This window comes from Mastomys coucha, unplaced genomic scaffold, assembly GCF_008632895.1.
Source record: "Mastomys coucha isolate ucsf_1 unplaced genomic scaffold, UCSF_Mcou_1 pScaffold7, whole genome shotgun sequence".
Classification (NCBI taxonomy): domain Eukaryota; kingdom Metazoa; phylum Chordata; class Mammalia; order Rodentia; family Muridae; genus Mastomys; species Mastomys coucha.
In genome coordinates, this window is record NW_022196913.1 from 45,509,802 (window position 1) to 45,526,309 (window position 16,508).

At 44.3% G+C, this 16,508-nt stretch overlaps 1 protein-coding gene across 3 annotated transcripts in view; it reads right to left on the bottom strand.

Annotated features, from left to right (window-relative positions):
• Positions 1-2,666: 2,666 nt before the first annotated feature.
• The window catches only part of Elovl2 (ELOVL fatty acid elongase 2), a 40,395-nt gene continuing 26,553 nt past the window's right edge, over positions 2,667-16,508 (bottom strand). For all 3 annotated transcript variants that reach the window (XM_031358871.1, XM_031358873.1, XM_031358872.1), the window contains exons 3-8: positions 13,995-14,182; positions 13,079-13,156; positions 11,122-11,293; positions 8,472-8,596; positions 7,898-8,032; positions 2,667-5,480 (exon numbers count right to left, since the gene is read on the bottom strand). In XM_031358871.1, coding sequence (XP_031214731.1) covers positions 5,355-5,480; positions 7,898-8,032; positions 8,472-8,596; positions 11,122-11,293; positions 13,079-13,156; positions 13,995-14,182 — 824 coding nt within the window. In that variant the 3' untranslated portion in view covers positions 2,667-5,354. The remainder of the gene's footprint in view (positions 5,481-7,897; positions 8,033-8,471; positions 8,597-11,121; positions 11,294-13,078; positions 13,157-13,994; positions 14,183-16,508) is intronic.

Genomic DNA, 16,508 nt, shown 5'->3' on the forward strand with positions numbered 1-16,508 from the left:
TTGCCTAACTTTTAAAGAAATTTCTGATGTGGCTATTCCTTTAGAAGGGAATTCCCCTTCTTTTATGCCCATGATGTAGTCATTGCAGAATATTCTGCATCTTATAAGTCCTGTCCATGCTTCTTGACCAATTAATTTCCATCCTTATTGGAATGTCCCAACCCCCCACCTCATCTTTAAGTCCATCCATTTTATATTCCCCTTGATCTACTGGTGAAGCTCTACACAAAGTTTTTATTTGATTTTTTTCTCATTATCTTAGTCTGATTTCCAATTTCCATTTGAGTTCCTCTTCTACATCATACATCAGCCCTTCTATTTCACTTGGCATCTGTGTTTTATGGGGGGTACTTTCATTCTTTGAACAGACATGTCTTTCTTCTAAGCTTTTTTTCTAGGATTTCATATAATTCATTCGCACTGGAGGCCATTACTGTAGGATTGATTTTGGAAGGAGATTATCTTGATTCTTTTATACTTGCATTTTCATGTAGGGAGCTAGGTAATTTGTTGAATTTATCATGTATTAGCTGATTTTTCTTTCAGAGCAAGTATTTAAACTGTTGGTAATATACTAACTAGGTTATTGTTATCCCTAGAGGCAGGGATAGGAGGGAGGGGCACTCATCTGGGCCATAGGTGGGGCTAGAGCCTTCTGGGTACTCTGTTCTTACTGGAGTGATGGGTGGAACTGATGTGTTTCAGGCACATTAACCTCAGAGGGTGACTGGCAGGGCTGTGCTCTCCTGCACCATGGTATGTGGTAGAGTATAAAGTCTTGAAGGTACACCGAGAGCACAGGGGACAGTGGCCTGGACTTATGCTTTCTAGATACACTGCTTACCAGCGTACATGAGGCTTCATTGTCTTGGATACACCTCATTGTGCTGATATATGGGGTAGTGCTCTTCTTGGGAAGGCAGGACTGAGGTGCTGTCCCTACCCGGGTGACAGATAGGTCTCAAGTCCCACAGGCATACAGTCTCCTTGGGACAATGGGCAGGTGAATGGGTGACCCCCACATAGCTGTATTACTGCATTACTGAAAAGTCTCAGCCCACGGTGGGTGTTGACATCCCCATAGCTGCATGGATGGAGTCACCATGAATATAGTGGAATAAACTCCTTGTTTATTTGAATTCAACCACCAAAACCAAGTTTGGCATTAAATTCTTTTGGAAAGTCTTGGTGTAAATCATTTCTAATGTTTTATAGCTAAATGTTTCCTCCCAGACTATGACTCTAAGGGCACATATTCATCTGGGTAATTCTGTGTGTCTACTACAGGCCATAACACTATATAGCATTGCTTTGATTTGATAAAAAGCTTTTATTAAATATGACATTTTCAGAGTTAATCTAAAAATCTGTAAGTAAACTAGGTTTGAAAAATAAAGGCCTTGGTATGACTTGGATGTACAATGTTTTCCATAAGCTAATGTGTTTGACTAGTTAGTTCTCAGCTTGAGACATGATTGAAGGAGGTGTGGAGTCTTTTAAGAATTTGTGCTTTGTTGGAAAATGACTTACATGGCTCCACCTCATTACCAAGTCACATTTACTAAAGGCCAAGGAATATTTAGGTGACTGCAGTCTGTGTAACAGTGAATGTTTTCTTACCTGTCTCAGAAAGGAGCTCAAATATGTGAAGGTCATCTGACTTGGAAGAAGGCCTTCAACAATAAAAATATACGCTGAAGCTTTTCTTTAAATGGAATACTAAGGAGACATTAGGTGTTTATTATAATTGTTAAACTTTGCAATAGCTAACTTATAGAAATATTGGCTATATTAGATATTTTTGAGACAGCCAAATTTTCTAGGAACCAGCCTTCTGTATCCAAAAGTGGTTTTAACTCAGAGATATCCTCCTGCCTCAGCTTTCTTTGTGCTGGGATTGTGGAGATGTGTCACTCTTCCTTACCTTTTAGTTTTAAAAACAAAGTTTTAATGAGATTATCCCACCCACAGTTTAAAATAATGAAGTGAAATGAGGCTCTTTAAAATGCTCACCCTTTCCCTAAACTCTAGTCCCCACTTGCTCCAAGTTCCTTCTGTCCTTCTCTGTTCTTGCCTTCCTAACTATTTCTACCTTGGAATGTAAGCAACTTTGGGTCAGATTTTGAGCATAACTATTGAGGCTATCAAAGCTGTTGCCTTGGGATATTCATTGTGGTGGATTAATGTAGCCTCTGTGCTGACAAATACCAGACTCTGGCCCTGCTTCAGCTCCTGAGAAGAAATTGCCACTTGACACTACAGGTGCCCAGGGTATTGGTAACCAATGTCATGTGTGCTCCCATTGCATAGTGTAGTGTGCTATGGTATAGTTATTGTACTATACTATATAAGTACAGCATAGTATATTTTTATTCTGTATAGTAAGTAGTTTCTAATAGTTGTAGCCCCTGTTTATCTGATTCCTATTAAATTTTCCTTGTGAGTAACCAACCAGCTTCTTAGATAGTTTAGCTGGGTATATAAATATTGCATTAATAATGTTATTTTAACACCCCAGTGTTTGTCGAAATGAATTAAGAATCTAAGATTAATCGCTAATATATCACTTTATTGGTATATATAATCTCTGAATAATAGGCCACTTGGAGTACCACATAGTCCCACATTTTAGTTCCTTTGAGCCAAATAAGAAAAATTGCAACATGTTTTAGTGTAAAAATCAATTTATTATACAACAATCACACAGAATGCTTTTCATCTAAAAGAAAAATGGCTTCTGCCTCCCTTTCCACCCGAGTCATGATACTGTGTTCTTCAGATGCCATACTTTCAAAGGAAAACAAAAAGTCCTCAATTTCCAAAGAAATGACCTCTACTAACATTCTTAAATGACACAGGAATGTTTGGAAGGACTAGAAAAGAATAGTCTCTAACATACAAAATGCTATTCTGCCCATTTTGGTAAAAAAAAAAAAATAATTCTCTGATGTGGGAAGACAGGAACTTATCCACCAACATGTATAAATATAATTCTGATGGGTTGACATTTTCTATGCTTAATTAATTCAGCAAATATTCCATTTTATTTTAATAGTTGGGGAAATTAAGGTTTTATAGTATCCAAGTACTTTTGTTCTCATGAATAAAAGGGATTTACTTGGGAAAACACAGTTTTCTATCAGATTATAGAGACAATTTTTATATTTCTATTTTAGAAAATTCACACTAAGAATGAGTTTAAATCTTTCCAGATCGCATTTTCTCAGCACAGATTTCATAGCTCTGCATGGTTTGACAGCCCTTGGGTGGTTTAAGGCTTAGTGCTGCACTGAACTTTGCTCTGGGAGGTCTAAAGCTGGCTGGTACTGTGAGCTGCCATTGTTGATCTACCATAGGAAGATGTGAGGTCATGAAAACATCCTAAGCTGAAGGTATGATGCACAGCGGGACTTCATTGCCTCTCACTGGCAAGCAAGAATAATCTGGTGCAGTGGCCAGTGATGCCTCTTGAGTCTCATTTTTACCCAGAATTCATTTTAGTGACAGATTTAAGATTGTGTTTGAAAACTAAAGCTGAACTCCAGATTTACCAAGGAGTTTGTTCCTTTGGTCTTGTCATAGAAGAACAACAACATACTCAAAGCTAACCCTTAAAATGAATTCTTGGGAAAGAATAGCACACCAACTTTAGTCTAAGTCACCAGAGATGGTGGTAATAAAGCACCTGGGAGCAGATCAGTTTGAGAAAATTGTTTAGAAAATGCATTGAAGCATAGGTGGCCACCAGACAGGAAGAATCTGTTCAACAGGAGTGACAGAAATGGCACAGGACATCAGACTGTGGTGTTTTTCAAAATACACCAGCTAGAAGGGAGGTATACTTACAAGTTTAAAACGTCAGGACAATTTTTAACAGGGAAAAGTTAAAATGGGAGCTTGCCCAGAAAGGGAAGACAGGGGTGGGCAGGTCCCACTGTTGGCACTCGAGGAAAGTCTACCTGGTGCCCATGGGCTGGATGCCAGTGCCATGAACCAAGAACATATTTGCTAAAATGGAGGGAAAATAGAGTAAGGTGTGTTTTGTGTACGCTCAGTATAGTTTAATAGTGGTGATCCATCAGTTTGAGGAAAGGGAAGCAGTCCAGTGCCTTGGTCTGCCTCTGTACTACCTTCTCCGTAGAGACCACAGTTCTAAGCAGGAAAGCATTGCTGCTTGGGCCAGACACATCATGGCTTATTCCCACCCACCCCCCCGACCCCAGGATCTTTCCAAATGACGACTATATCCTTTTCTCCTTCCTGAAGCATTTAACTCATGAAGCTTGATAACAACTACTTTCAATAATGTTCACGAGCAGGCTCAGCAGCAACGGTTGACAAATAGGATGTCTATTTTGCCCCTGGGGCTCAGTTGATTATGATTTGTAAGTATTCCGGTTGCATTTCTGTGCCAAGAAGCAGTGCAAATGGACTCCAGCTTTTGTTCAGAAAGGGTGTGGCAGCTGTATTTAGACACTAGCTTTGGACATGGGGAACGTAACTCCACGAATCCAGAGTAACAAGGGAGGTAGACAGGCAGGGATGAGTAAGGAAGCCAATTGAAACTGAGAGACAGCTCTGTCCAAAGCTCCGACCCCAAGTTACGATAATTTGGCAAACAATTTTTTTTTTCTAGTTGAAACAGGGTCTTGTGCCTGTTTACCTCAGGCTGTCTCAATACCCAAATGCTGGACTCACAGATGGGTGCCACCACACCCAGCTCAAGCAGCTGTCCTTTCATAGAATGACTAACCTTCAAACTATGTTGAAGATTAACGAATTTCATTACCACGTCACTAAGTTTAAAATTAGAGGTGGTTTAAAAAAAATGTAGCAGATGAGACTCCTGGCTTAAGAGGGAAAGGGGTTTTGCTGAATTCTGTCTTGCTAAGATCCTGTTTAAATGCTTCCTGGGGCTGCCACCTTAAGCAGCAGTGGACTAATCGATTTATGCACTGACAGTTATTGCTTGACATAGACTAGAAAAGACCCTGACATTTACAATACATTTAACAGTTTTACACATTTAATCTAAAGAAAATTAACTCTGAAGACTTGCCATGAGAAACAAAGCCCGAGTCTCCTGGTTTTCTACATGAATAAGGCATTACAAAGAGCTCAGGAGAGGGGGCTGTGCACCTGTTCTGAGGTTTGTAGAGGTCGGCATCGCCCCAGTTAATAGAGTAACCTAATAGTAATATATTATAATACATTCTGGGTACAAATGATTTACAAACTCAAAAGGAATTAGTTTATGCTAAAACATACAACTTTCAATTCAGTCTCTGCTTTAAAACAAGCTCATCTGTTTGCCTTCCCTGTTGCCTCAGTTTGTGTTTCCCCAGCATTTCGTTTTATTGTGCCTTCTTGTCCGTCATGCCGTTAGCTGCAATGGAGTGGGCTTTGGGGAAACCATTCTTCACTTCTTTCCCTGCAGGTTGCTCTTGCAGCTCTTTCTTCACTGGCTTTTTTCGGTATGTCTGTCAGAGTGTAGTCAGGAGAAAAAACAGGAGAGACATTTTAATAAGGCCTTGTCTCTAACTTCTGACATAGCATGTAAAATACTACACAAGTTTCCTTGGCACTGGACCTTCTATGATAAGAATTTGTTCATTTTTTAGCCTCTGCTGCAAAGCTCAGGTAAAAGCCAACACAGATATATGAATGTTAGTCAAGGCTATTTCACTTTATCAGTGTGACATCATAATTGGTTGTTCACTCAAAAAAAACAAAACTTCCTTTAAAATTCAAGATAAAAGGAGCTGTTATTTTATGTTTTTTCTTTTGAGATTCACTGTAATTCCATCTCCTGACTCTGACAGGGCTTTAGTACTGCAGATGGAAAGCAGGGTCTAATGCATGTTAAGGATGTCAACTGCCACAGAACACTAGGACGTCCCTTTCTGTCATTCTGATGAAATACCTGGTCTGTCATCTCATGTTTGTTTATTGAGACAAGCTCTTATACAGCTCAGGCTGGTCTTCAGCTTGCTATGTAACCCACAGTTACCTTGATCTCCTGCCTCTACATCCTTGGTGCTAGGATAACGGCATTTCTACATTTTAAAAGGCAATGATGGTACTAGCAAGAGTCAAGTCTGGAATGATGCAAGATTCAGTCTGAACCAGTGTGTGGAGATAGTTTGTGCAGCCATTGTCTACCACTATGGGGCTGCTGGGAGCCTTGCCATTCCTTTCGTGTTTGGTGCACATGCATGGGTCTGTTTGGTCCTACTGAGGGTTCTTTCTTTACACATCCTCAAAGGAAACTTATTTGTTACAAGAGGCAAAGGCCAGCCAGTCCAGTCCAGAAACACACAATGTGCAAAGCTGTCAAAGGCCCAGTTCCCACAGTGGCCCTTCCTATAAAAACACTATGGAACAAAAACTAAAAAATAAGAGTAATTGTCTGGAGAAGAAAATAGTTGAATAGAACTTCAAAAGTACTGTTTTAATAAATTATGGCTTTTTGTTTGGAGCAGCCTTTCCATTTCTCTAGCCCAGCAATTTAAAATCCATAACCACCTGAGACCTTTCTTACCAGAGCCTACAAGGCCTCTTATACAACAAAGTCACTCTGAGGGACTCTCTCATTTAAATTGTTAATTGAAAAGAAAATGTCACTTGACAAAGAAAGAGCCAGCATGCCCTTTCCATGCTGGTTTGCCTTAAAGGAATTTTCCCAAACACTGCATCTGAACCTCAGAGCAGCTGACGGAGGCTTCAAGATTATTAAACACCATTGTTCCAGGCCTTTCTCTGCTGCAGCCTCCTGGCTCTGTGTCACTATACCTGTTCAGCCTTCAGATGTCAGATTTGGAGCCATGAAGCAAATGCACATGTAGACATGACACAGTCTTTCTAAACAAGTTATCAACAAAGGCCAACTAGACTGTTAGTCGACTGTCCTTGGAGTAGGAGGATGTGGGAAAAGGAGTTAGGAGGTGCTCTCCCTCCTCCTGTGCACACCGTGGTGGTGCTCTCCCTCCTCCTGTTCACATTGTGGAGGTGCTCTCCCTCCTCCTGTGCACACTGTGGAGGTGCTCTCCCTCCTCCTGTGCACACTGTGGAGGTGCTCTCCCTCCTCCTGTGCACACTGTGGTGGTGTTCTCCCTCCTCCTGTGCACACTGTGAAGGTGCTCTCCATCCTCCTGTGCACACTGTGGAGGTGCTCTCCCTCCTCCTGTGCACACTGTGAAGGTGCTCTCCCTCCTCCTGTGCACACCGTGGAGGTGCTCTCCCTCCTCCTGTGCACACTGTGGAGGTGCTCTCCCTCCTCCTGTGCACGCTGTAGAGGTGCTCTCCCTCCTCCTATGCACACCGTGGAGGTGCTCTCCCTCCTCCTGTGCACACCATGGAGGTGCTCTCCCTCCTCCTGTGCACACCGTGGAGGTGTTCTCCCTCCTCCTGTGCACACCGTGGAGATGCTCTCCCTCCTCCTGTGCACACCGTGGAGGTGCTCTCCCTCCTCCTGTGCACACCGTGGAGATGCTCTCCCTCCTCCTGTGCACACTGTGGAGGTGCTCTCCCTCCTCCTGTGCACACTGTGGAGATGCTCTCCCTCCTCCTGTGCACTGTGGAGGTGCTCTCCCTCCTCCTGTGCATACCGTAGAGGTGCTCTCCCTCCTCCTGTGCACACTGTGGAGGTGCTCTCCCTCCTCCTGTGCACACTGTGGAGGTGCTCTCCCTCCTGTGCACACTGTGGAGGTGCTCTCCCTCCTCCTGTGCACACCGTGGAGGTGCTCTCCCTCCTCCTGTGCACACTGTGGAGGTACTCTCCCTCCTCCCGTGCACACTGTGGAGGTGCTCTCCCTCCTCCTGTGCACACTGTTATCTTAAAGACACAGTGCAAAGGGCTGTCTGATATGTTGCTCCTGCACACTTGCATCTTACATACCTGAATGTAGAAGTTTAAGAACAGGATGACCAGTGTCATCATATAGGAAGACTGGAAGATGAGGCAGCCGAAGGGGAAGCCACAGGGCTTCACCACAGCACTCAGTGTGTGTGTGATGGTGAGTACGAACTGCACCTGGAAGGCAGAGAAGCTGCGGTGAGGACAGGCCCTGTGGCGGGCGCTCTAGTGGTCTACATGTGATTACTGTCACTTGGCTACAGTCTGTAGAAGCAAATCAAGAAAACTGTCTCAGTGGCCCACTGCCCTGCTCTGAACTTCATTTGAAATTATGTAAGTACATATTTGTCTATTTTCTCATGGAAAAGGAACAGTTGAGATTATTTTGATAAAAAATGACCTAAGCTGTACATTAATTTAAAGTGCTCATATATATTTCAAAGAAGAAAATTTCCACTAGAAGCTACTGGTCCACACAACAGATACTGTAATGGCTGAAGTCTGATTCCTCAAGGCTGTAGTAGAGCGAAACAGGCATCCCCCCCAGAGAAGCCCCAGTTGCCCATCCCTTCACTGCCTGTGAGCCGCATGGAGAAGCAAACAGAGGGCAACGTACCAGCTGAGCCTGTGTGAGGTACTTCTTCCACCAAAGGTACTTGTGCATGGATGGGAACACAGACAGTCCATAGTAGGAATACATGAGAATGTGGATAAAACTGTTCAGGGTTGGTCCAAAGAAGCCTGTGGCAGTGGAAGATGTGGGTCAGGATTCTCAGAAGTGAGGCGCTCCTCCTTCCTGACTGAAAAGTGCTAAGAGGACTAGACAGTCATGCAACAGCATTCACATAGACACACCCCCACTGCTGCCATCGCTCCCGGCTTACAAAGCCTCCTAGACAAAAAGTGTGACCCGGGAAGGGTGTTCAGCCAAACGACGCAGCCGCTCAGTCTCTGCAGAGGGCTTACTTTCTCTACAGGAGTTATTCCTACCAGCTAATCAGGGAGGCAGAGAAAAGGTGAACTTAAGGCTGGCTGCAGAGCCTTGACGACAGAGCCTCTTGTGGCTGAAGGAGAGGTGCAGTGTTGCCTAGTGGTGAGTTACATGTTCTTGTAAGCTGTTTTCTCATTTTGAACCCACTCAAGGCTGAGGTGCGACTGAGAGCCTATCATGCTGCATGAACTGAAGAGCACTGCCTACTGCTACTTAGTTGGTCAGTTTAAGCACTTTAGCCCGAGGATCTCACCCTACGTAAGTAACCCAGATAACTGGAAAGGAAAGGAGCAGTGAGATGTATATAGTAGATCCTCAGCAAATACCGGCAGAATGCTCTCTGACGCTTGGGTTGCTATGGAAACACTTAGGGAATACTCAGCAGTGCAAGGTGAGTGATGCTTATTTGCCCATCTGGGTTCTCATTTCTGAGTAGCTCTGTACTTAACACTTTTGTCATCACCTGGGAGATACAGTGTACAGATATTCACAGGACCACCTCTGCACAGTGCAGTGTGAATTTTAAATCCCTAATGAAACTGTTAAAACTGAAGAAAAAATCTCCAATTGTGGCACTGGTCCTGCCATCCGAGGAGGGTGACAGCCACCATATATTGTGCACTTTCATTCCCTGTATGGAAGTTTTCATTTGTACCTTGACTGCCAGAGATATTGTGTAACTTCGTGATGGCCCTATTAATGACCTTTCAACTTAATGTCGGGATCAAAATGACACAGATTCGGCAAAAAACACAATTTGAGCCTTGCCTGTTGACCTTCATGTTAGTGATAATGGTGTAATGCTCTTTCTGGATGCCGAGCGGATGTGATGGAAATGACTGTCTCATCTCAACCAGGAGGTGAGACCACTGAGATGCACTCTGTACTGTGGCTATGATAGGGGTGCTCAGTGGGCTGAGCACATTACATGCAGTTTTAACTTATGTATGGTGCTTTCAATTCAGAGTGGGTTTATCACATTTGACCTTTTGGTAGGTCATGGGGTATCTGCATCCCACACATCCTTGGCAGTTTCTATCATTGATACAAGACCCCGACTCTTAAGGAAGAATACAGATATCTTCCCACCACATCCATTTAAGACAATTTAAAGCTATCACTCATAATTTGATTTGTTTTGTTTTGTTTTGTTTTTTTGTGGTACTGGTGATGTAGAGTCCTTATACATTCTATAAGCAAATGCTCTACTGATGAACTATACTCTACCTTCCCAAATAACTTTTTTCTTAAGTTTTGTCCCATTTAATTTTTCATAGAATATTTTCAAACTCATAGGAACATAATGATTTAAATGAAAAAGCATCATCCTCTTTAGTTCAGTCATTAGTGAGCACCGCACCCCTCTCCCTGTGAGCTGTGAAGAAGCCTATGTAGGGAGATTTCATCATGTGCTTACAGTGAAAGTTAAGCAGGATTAAAGCCAGATACATAGCGTGCCATGTAGGGCCAGGGCCAGTGCTACCTCATGAAGCTCTTACTCCATGTAAAGTCTGTAATATAAAAGGGCACACTAGTTTATTGAATAACCTGTATCATGTGTGTGCTTGGAGATAGGTAAGCACGGAGATGTGTTTTGAGGCAGGGCCTTGCCATGCTACAGCCCCTCCTACCCAAGATTATAGGCATGCATTACCACATGCAACTTAAAGTCCATTTCCTGTTGTAGTTCCATTTTTTTTAAAGAGTTGAAAGCTAGTGCTTTAGTGGGTCACACAGAGATGTCTTAAGTTTTCAGACTGTGAAGTCAAGAATTTGTAAGAGCTCAAATTATTAATGTGTGTCCCAGTGAGGTGGTGATGTGGCAGGTGTTGTCTGAAGTGGCACAGGCTGCCTTCTATGGAGCTGGGTGGCTCTGCCCAAGGCCTCTGTCTCCATACCCATCTGACAATTGGTGCCTGGTGAAGAAACAATTTTTTAAACTTAAGGTCTTTCTCAGGCTGGGCGGTGGTGGCGCACGCCTTTAATCCCAGCACTTGGGAGGCAGAGGCAGCAGGATTTCTGAGTTTGAGGCCAGCCTGGTCTACAGGAGTTCCAGGACACCCAGGGCTACACAGGGAAACCCTGTCTCGAAAAAACCAAAAAAAAAAAAAAAAGGTCTTGCTCAGATCTTGCCAACACTAAATAGCCACAGGCAAATGAGCTGCCTGTGGTAACGTGACTTTAGGGGCTCCCATCTCTCCTAATCACACAATAGGTGAGCTAGTGGTCTTGTGGGACTCATTCCACAGAATCAAGAGTTACCACAGTGACTTACTTTGGCCACAAGGTATCCAGTTCAAAACGCACCACCAGATGTTAAACATGGACGCATGGTGATAGACATGAAGGAAGGTGATCTGATTGTTCTTTTTTCGAAGAACAAAGAAGATCGTGTCCAGGAACTCCACAAGTTTGGAGAAGTAGTACCACCACAAGACCTTGGCTACCTGTAACACGGTCAAGGAAGGAGAAGGTGATGGTGTGCCAAGGCTCTGCCCCCGCCTGTGTTTCCGCCAGCCCTGGGTGAACACTGCTGATCTGCTGTCTTTCCCTCAGTTTCCTCTTACTCTGCAGTCCTCACCTCTCCACAAAGGATGGCGTCTTTCCCAAACATCCATCCAATCAAGTTACTCCTCCACACCCACAAGCTATTCATCCGTGGAGCCCTAAAAGTGGTCTTGTCGCCTGAATCTCCATCCCCCACTGTGTCTCACACATGTTAGTCACCCTCCACTAACCCTCATCTTAGCAGTCACCTTCTCTCAGGAGCCTTACCCAGCTACCTCCATTCTCTTTCTCAGAACCTTTTCAGTCCCAGGCTGCCTTGTGAATCCACCAGGATGCTTCACAGTACCAGAGGGGATGCCCTCTCCTTCAGACGATAAACATTTTTACAAGGTGATGCTCTGGGTCTATTGTGACTTAGACATTTCTTTCCTAACATTTTCCCCCTTGTGTATTTGGAAAATCACATATAAAGACAAGACATATATTTAATTCTTTGTCTTAACTTTTTCCTGCAATGACATGGTGTCATACCAACTTGGAAAGGTAATAGCGACAGTCCCTTCTTCCTTCTAAAGCCTGCAGTCAGTGTGTATTTCAGCTCATCCCAGGCAGTGTTTTTTCTTGATGCCTGAACTGTCCTTGATAGCCAATGAAACGGGATCTTTCAAGATGGTTCCTGTAACCACGCACGACCCAATAGTCATGTGTAGTGCTTTGCTGAGGGTCACAGGAGATCCTAGAGTCATTTTACATTTCCCGACCCAAACCTGGTACTGGCCATGCCCTTAAGAATCCTTATCCCTTGAGTAAGGTAGCAACTCTGTAAAGCCACACTGAGTGCTTGGGACTCCCACAGACTGAAGAGGCTTTTCTGCAGCTAAAGCTATGAAATATGTCCTCTTCTATGAGATTCACTATGACATTCCCAGTGTGCATCTGCCATTTCTGGGTTTATTTTTCACTACTTTAAAAAATAGAAACCTCTTTTTTCCAAGTACTAGTTACCACTTGTTATTTACTACACCTACACACACACACATGTATATATATATATACTTTATCCTTCAGTGTTCCATGGCTGTCTGAAAGCAGCAATGCATCTTTATTAATAATAGCAACAGAGAACTCTGGATTCTGTAAAGACACTGCCCTCTTGGGCGATCCTCTCCATGTAGTAAGTTCTGTCAGGTATGTTCCTGTGTGTGTGTGTTTATTTACAGTAACTGATTCTAACATTTGGAGGAAGAAACTTGCCTTGTTTCCTTTCAAAACTTAAGATTGTTTTACAGTTTACGTAAGACAACTATTCCGAAGTCAAACACAGCTCAAGGTGTGCTGAGAACAGTGCGGCTGCCATCTTATCTTTTGCCTGCTGCTTCCACAAGGAGGCCACTGTCACTAGCTTCTTGTTTCTTCTGCCACCGTTTCTCTTTGTAAAATGTGAGTAAATACAAACACTTTCAAAGACATTCCTGATAAATAGAGTCTGCAAGTGGCTGGTTTTCAGTTAAATATTTCCCGAGGCAGCAATGGTGGTTCTGAGGCTGTCTATTCTCACTGCGTCTGGAGAGGCACCCATTACAGGGATGTGCTCAGTAAGCCCGTCACCTCCTGGTCACTTCTCAGTCTTTCCATCAGAGCTAAAGTCTCTCGATGCAGCCCCAGCTTCCTACCATACGGGGGAGCCTCTGCTCTTTTTCAATGGAAATAGTCCCAGGACTCACCCGGATATCACCTTCTCCTGCGCTGTCGAGATTCTGACACTGCAAGTTGTAGCCTCCTTCCCAGCTGGAGAGGATGAGCTGCCAAGGCACCAAGAAGGGAAAAGAAGTCAATGCCAGGGTGTGGCAATATCCAATAACACATCCCAACAAGGCTGCAGCCATACTGAATGGCACATCCCAACTAAGGTCGCTTTGTAATCAGGGCAGAAGCAGTGCAGAATCAGACCCAGTTTTGTTCCCCAGCGTTAGCAAGGGATCACTGCTCACTGGTGAGCAGATCCCAGAATGTGCTTCTACTCCTTAATGCATCTGTCTTCTAGCCATTCGGGTGCACCCCAAAGTGAGAGGAGCCACCACTTTAGTAAGAGTTATTTCACTGTCTGTCTCTACAGACATTGGCCAAAGTGATCATTACTCCTGCCTTTGGTCTGATGCTTTGCAGGTTGAGAAGCAGCTAACGGCTGAAGGTTTGGTAGGCAGCTAGAGCTAACTAGTGTCAAGCCAGGCTTGCCAGCACATTCCAAAGACTGGGCAGGGCTCTGCACAGGAGCATCTGCATCTCTGTAAAGAACCTGCACACTAACTGCATGTGAAATTTGACTTTTACAATACAGAGTAGCTCTTCTAAGCCTTAGAATCACGCAGTATATAAAGGAAGAAAAGTATAAGATATGACCTTCCAAAGCCCTTTCAAACCAAATCATGATTCTAGTTTTAATTTGGCTAAGGAACACAGAAACAGGCCCAAACTCAAGTCAGAACAAGGGTTCCTGACACTTTGGATAGGCAGAGTTTCAGTGCAGGTTCTGGCAGGGTAGTGAAGCACTAACTGCAACCTTGCACAGCTCTGGAAGGTACACCTAACCCGTTCTCAAACTCAGACACTTGCTGAGTGGAGCAGGCTACACATGCTTACCTCCACCAGCATGTATGCAGAAAGCAGTGTGATGCCGAGGTTATACAAGGTGAGGGTTCCCCTGAGAGCAAGAGCAGGCCTGTTCTTCATGTACTTGCTGCCCAGCCATATGGAGAGCAGGTACGCGATGGTGAGGATGAAGGTGGGAAGGTAAGAGTCCAGCAGGAACCACCCTCGAACTCGAGAATCTGCCAAGAATTGTTTGCAGTGAGGAGCCTGAGGAGTGATGGTCCCCCACGGTTAGCCACTCTGACACACATACTCGTCTGTGCAGTGGGCACCCTATCCATGGGACGGTACGTGTCCCACAGTCTCCAGTGAACACCACAAGCCTTGTCCTCACTGAGCACTCTGTGTTTGAGATGAACTCACATAACCAGGCCAAGTTGCTTTTCCCTGAACAAAGTCTCAGATGCCCTGGTTCTTTTTCAGCAACCTCAGCCCTGGAAATTTCCTTATTAAGCTGGAAACTTCTATCTTTTCACTGAAAGAATGCAGCTTATGGCTTTCTCTGTGTTAATCAAATGCTAGCATCACTAAAACAGGTGTTACTTTGATACAAACCCTGTGCTACTGCAGTCTTGACATGGATACACTGGACAAAGGGATAATTTCAGGTTCCAGAAAGGATGTGCTACTTAAAACAGTAGGTAGTTTTAAACATACAAATTGTTACTTCTGAAGTTTTCCATTAAAACATTGTGAGAGTATAGTAGATTGTGGTAACAGAAACTATAGAACAAAACTTCAGATAAGGGTACTACACACACAGAGAGATTGAGAGAGAGAGAGAGAGAGAAAGAGAGAGAGAGAGAGAGAGAGAGAGAAAAGGAGGGAGAGAAAGGGAGGGAGGGAGGGAGGGAGGGAGGGAGAGGAAGAGAGAAGAACAAACAATTCTGAGTTAAGCAAGTTAGAGTACAGCTGGCTGCATAGTTAAGTTTCCATGGGGCTTATGGGACGATTCAGTGGTTATCCGGTTTCATGTGATGGACACCACAGGCACCCGACCCCTAGTGTACAAACTCATATACTCACAATTAAAAGTAGAAAATATTAATTCAAAAGTTTTCATGGGCAGGGAGTGCTGTATAGATCTTTAATCCCAGCACCTGGGAGGCAGGGGGAGGCAGATAGATCTTTTAGTTCTAGACTAGCCTTGTATACATAATAAGACCCTGTCTCAAACACAAGAACAGCAGAAAACCTGATACTTAAGGGCTGGATAGACGGCTCAGAGGTTAAGAGCACTTGTTCTTGCAGAGTACTCTGGTTCAGTGCCCAGTACCCACAGGGCTACTCATGACCGTTGGTGACTCCAGGTCTAGGGGCTCTGATGCCTATTCTGACTTCTGCAGGCTCCTGTACATAAACATACATACACACACACACACACACCTTTAAATTTATAAAGCTTCCATGGAACAGATAGCTCCAGCTGGACACCAACTGAGAGAAAGGAGGAAGGAGGGTCCCAAGTGCTTCGCATCAGTCATTGCCTTTGTTCATGCTAACACATCTTATGGATGAAAATGCCCGGAGAGAAGACAATGCAATGGAGGGCAGCAGTGTCTGCACTGAGTTACAGCTGCCACCTCAACCCAGACGCCTTGCTGGGTCCCTCCTGTAGGAAGGATTAGGGGAAGCAGGCACACATCATAATCCATAATGCCCAGAGTTTGCACAGGTTCACTGCAGTAAGCCCACTGAATTCTCAGAGTGGTGGCATTCCACAACTCTGGAATGTGGCACTGGTAGCACCAAGGACAAAACGGCATGGCTGAGTGGCTGGCGGAGAGCCTCCTACAAAGCTGCAGATATAGAGTTGTGTTGGGACTAGAAGTGTCAATAGCAGGGGCAAGAGCCAAGATTCACCAAGATCCCTTCCTATAGAGAGTAAAGATTTGATGCCATACAAAGCCCATGACGTACAAAATCAAGCTCTATCACAGGATAACCCCTGGAAATGGGCTGTAGGCCCAGGTGAGATTTGTTTGTTAGTCTCCTTTTGTTTAAAGGTTGACTTGGAATCACAACATTTGCATGCTGTTTGTATCCTACACACATAGTGTAATAAGAAAAGGGCCTTTGAGAGCACAGCTGCTGTGCCAGGGAGAATTCTATAGACAGCTCCCTCGGTGACAAGGATGAAGAAGCTGGGAGCTCCGAGTTCAGATCTGCTACAGCCTTTCTGATGCCAGCTCGCACTCTCCTAGAAGCACATGTGCTATGTGCCTTCCTGCTCGTCCTTTAAGGTCTACAAGCAGGCCCTACTTTCTGAAGGGAGCCATTTCCCACTCTCTCTCATAACCACAGCTTCATTTGCTCAACAAGGTAACGGCCACTTTGATGTCTGTACTGGCTGGTTTTGTGTGTCAACTTGACACAGGCTGGAATTATCATATAGAAGGGGGCTTCAGTTGGGGAAGTGTCTCCATGAGATCCCAGCTGTGGGGCATTTTCTCAATTAGTGAACAAGGGGGTAGGGCCCCTTGTGGGTGGTGCCATCTCTGGGCT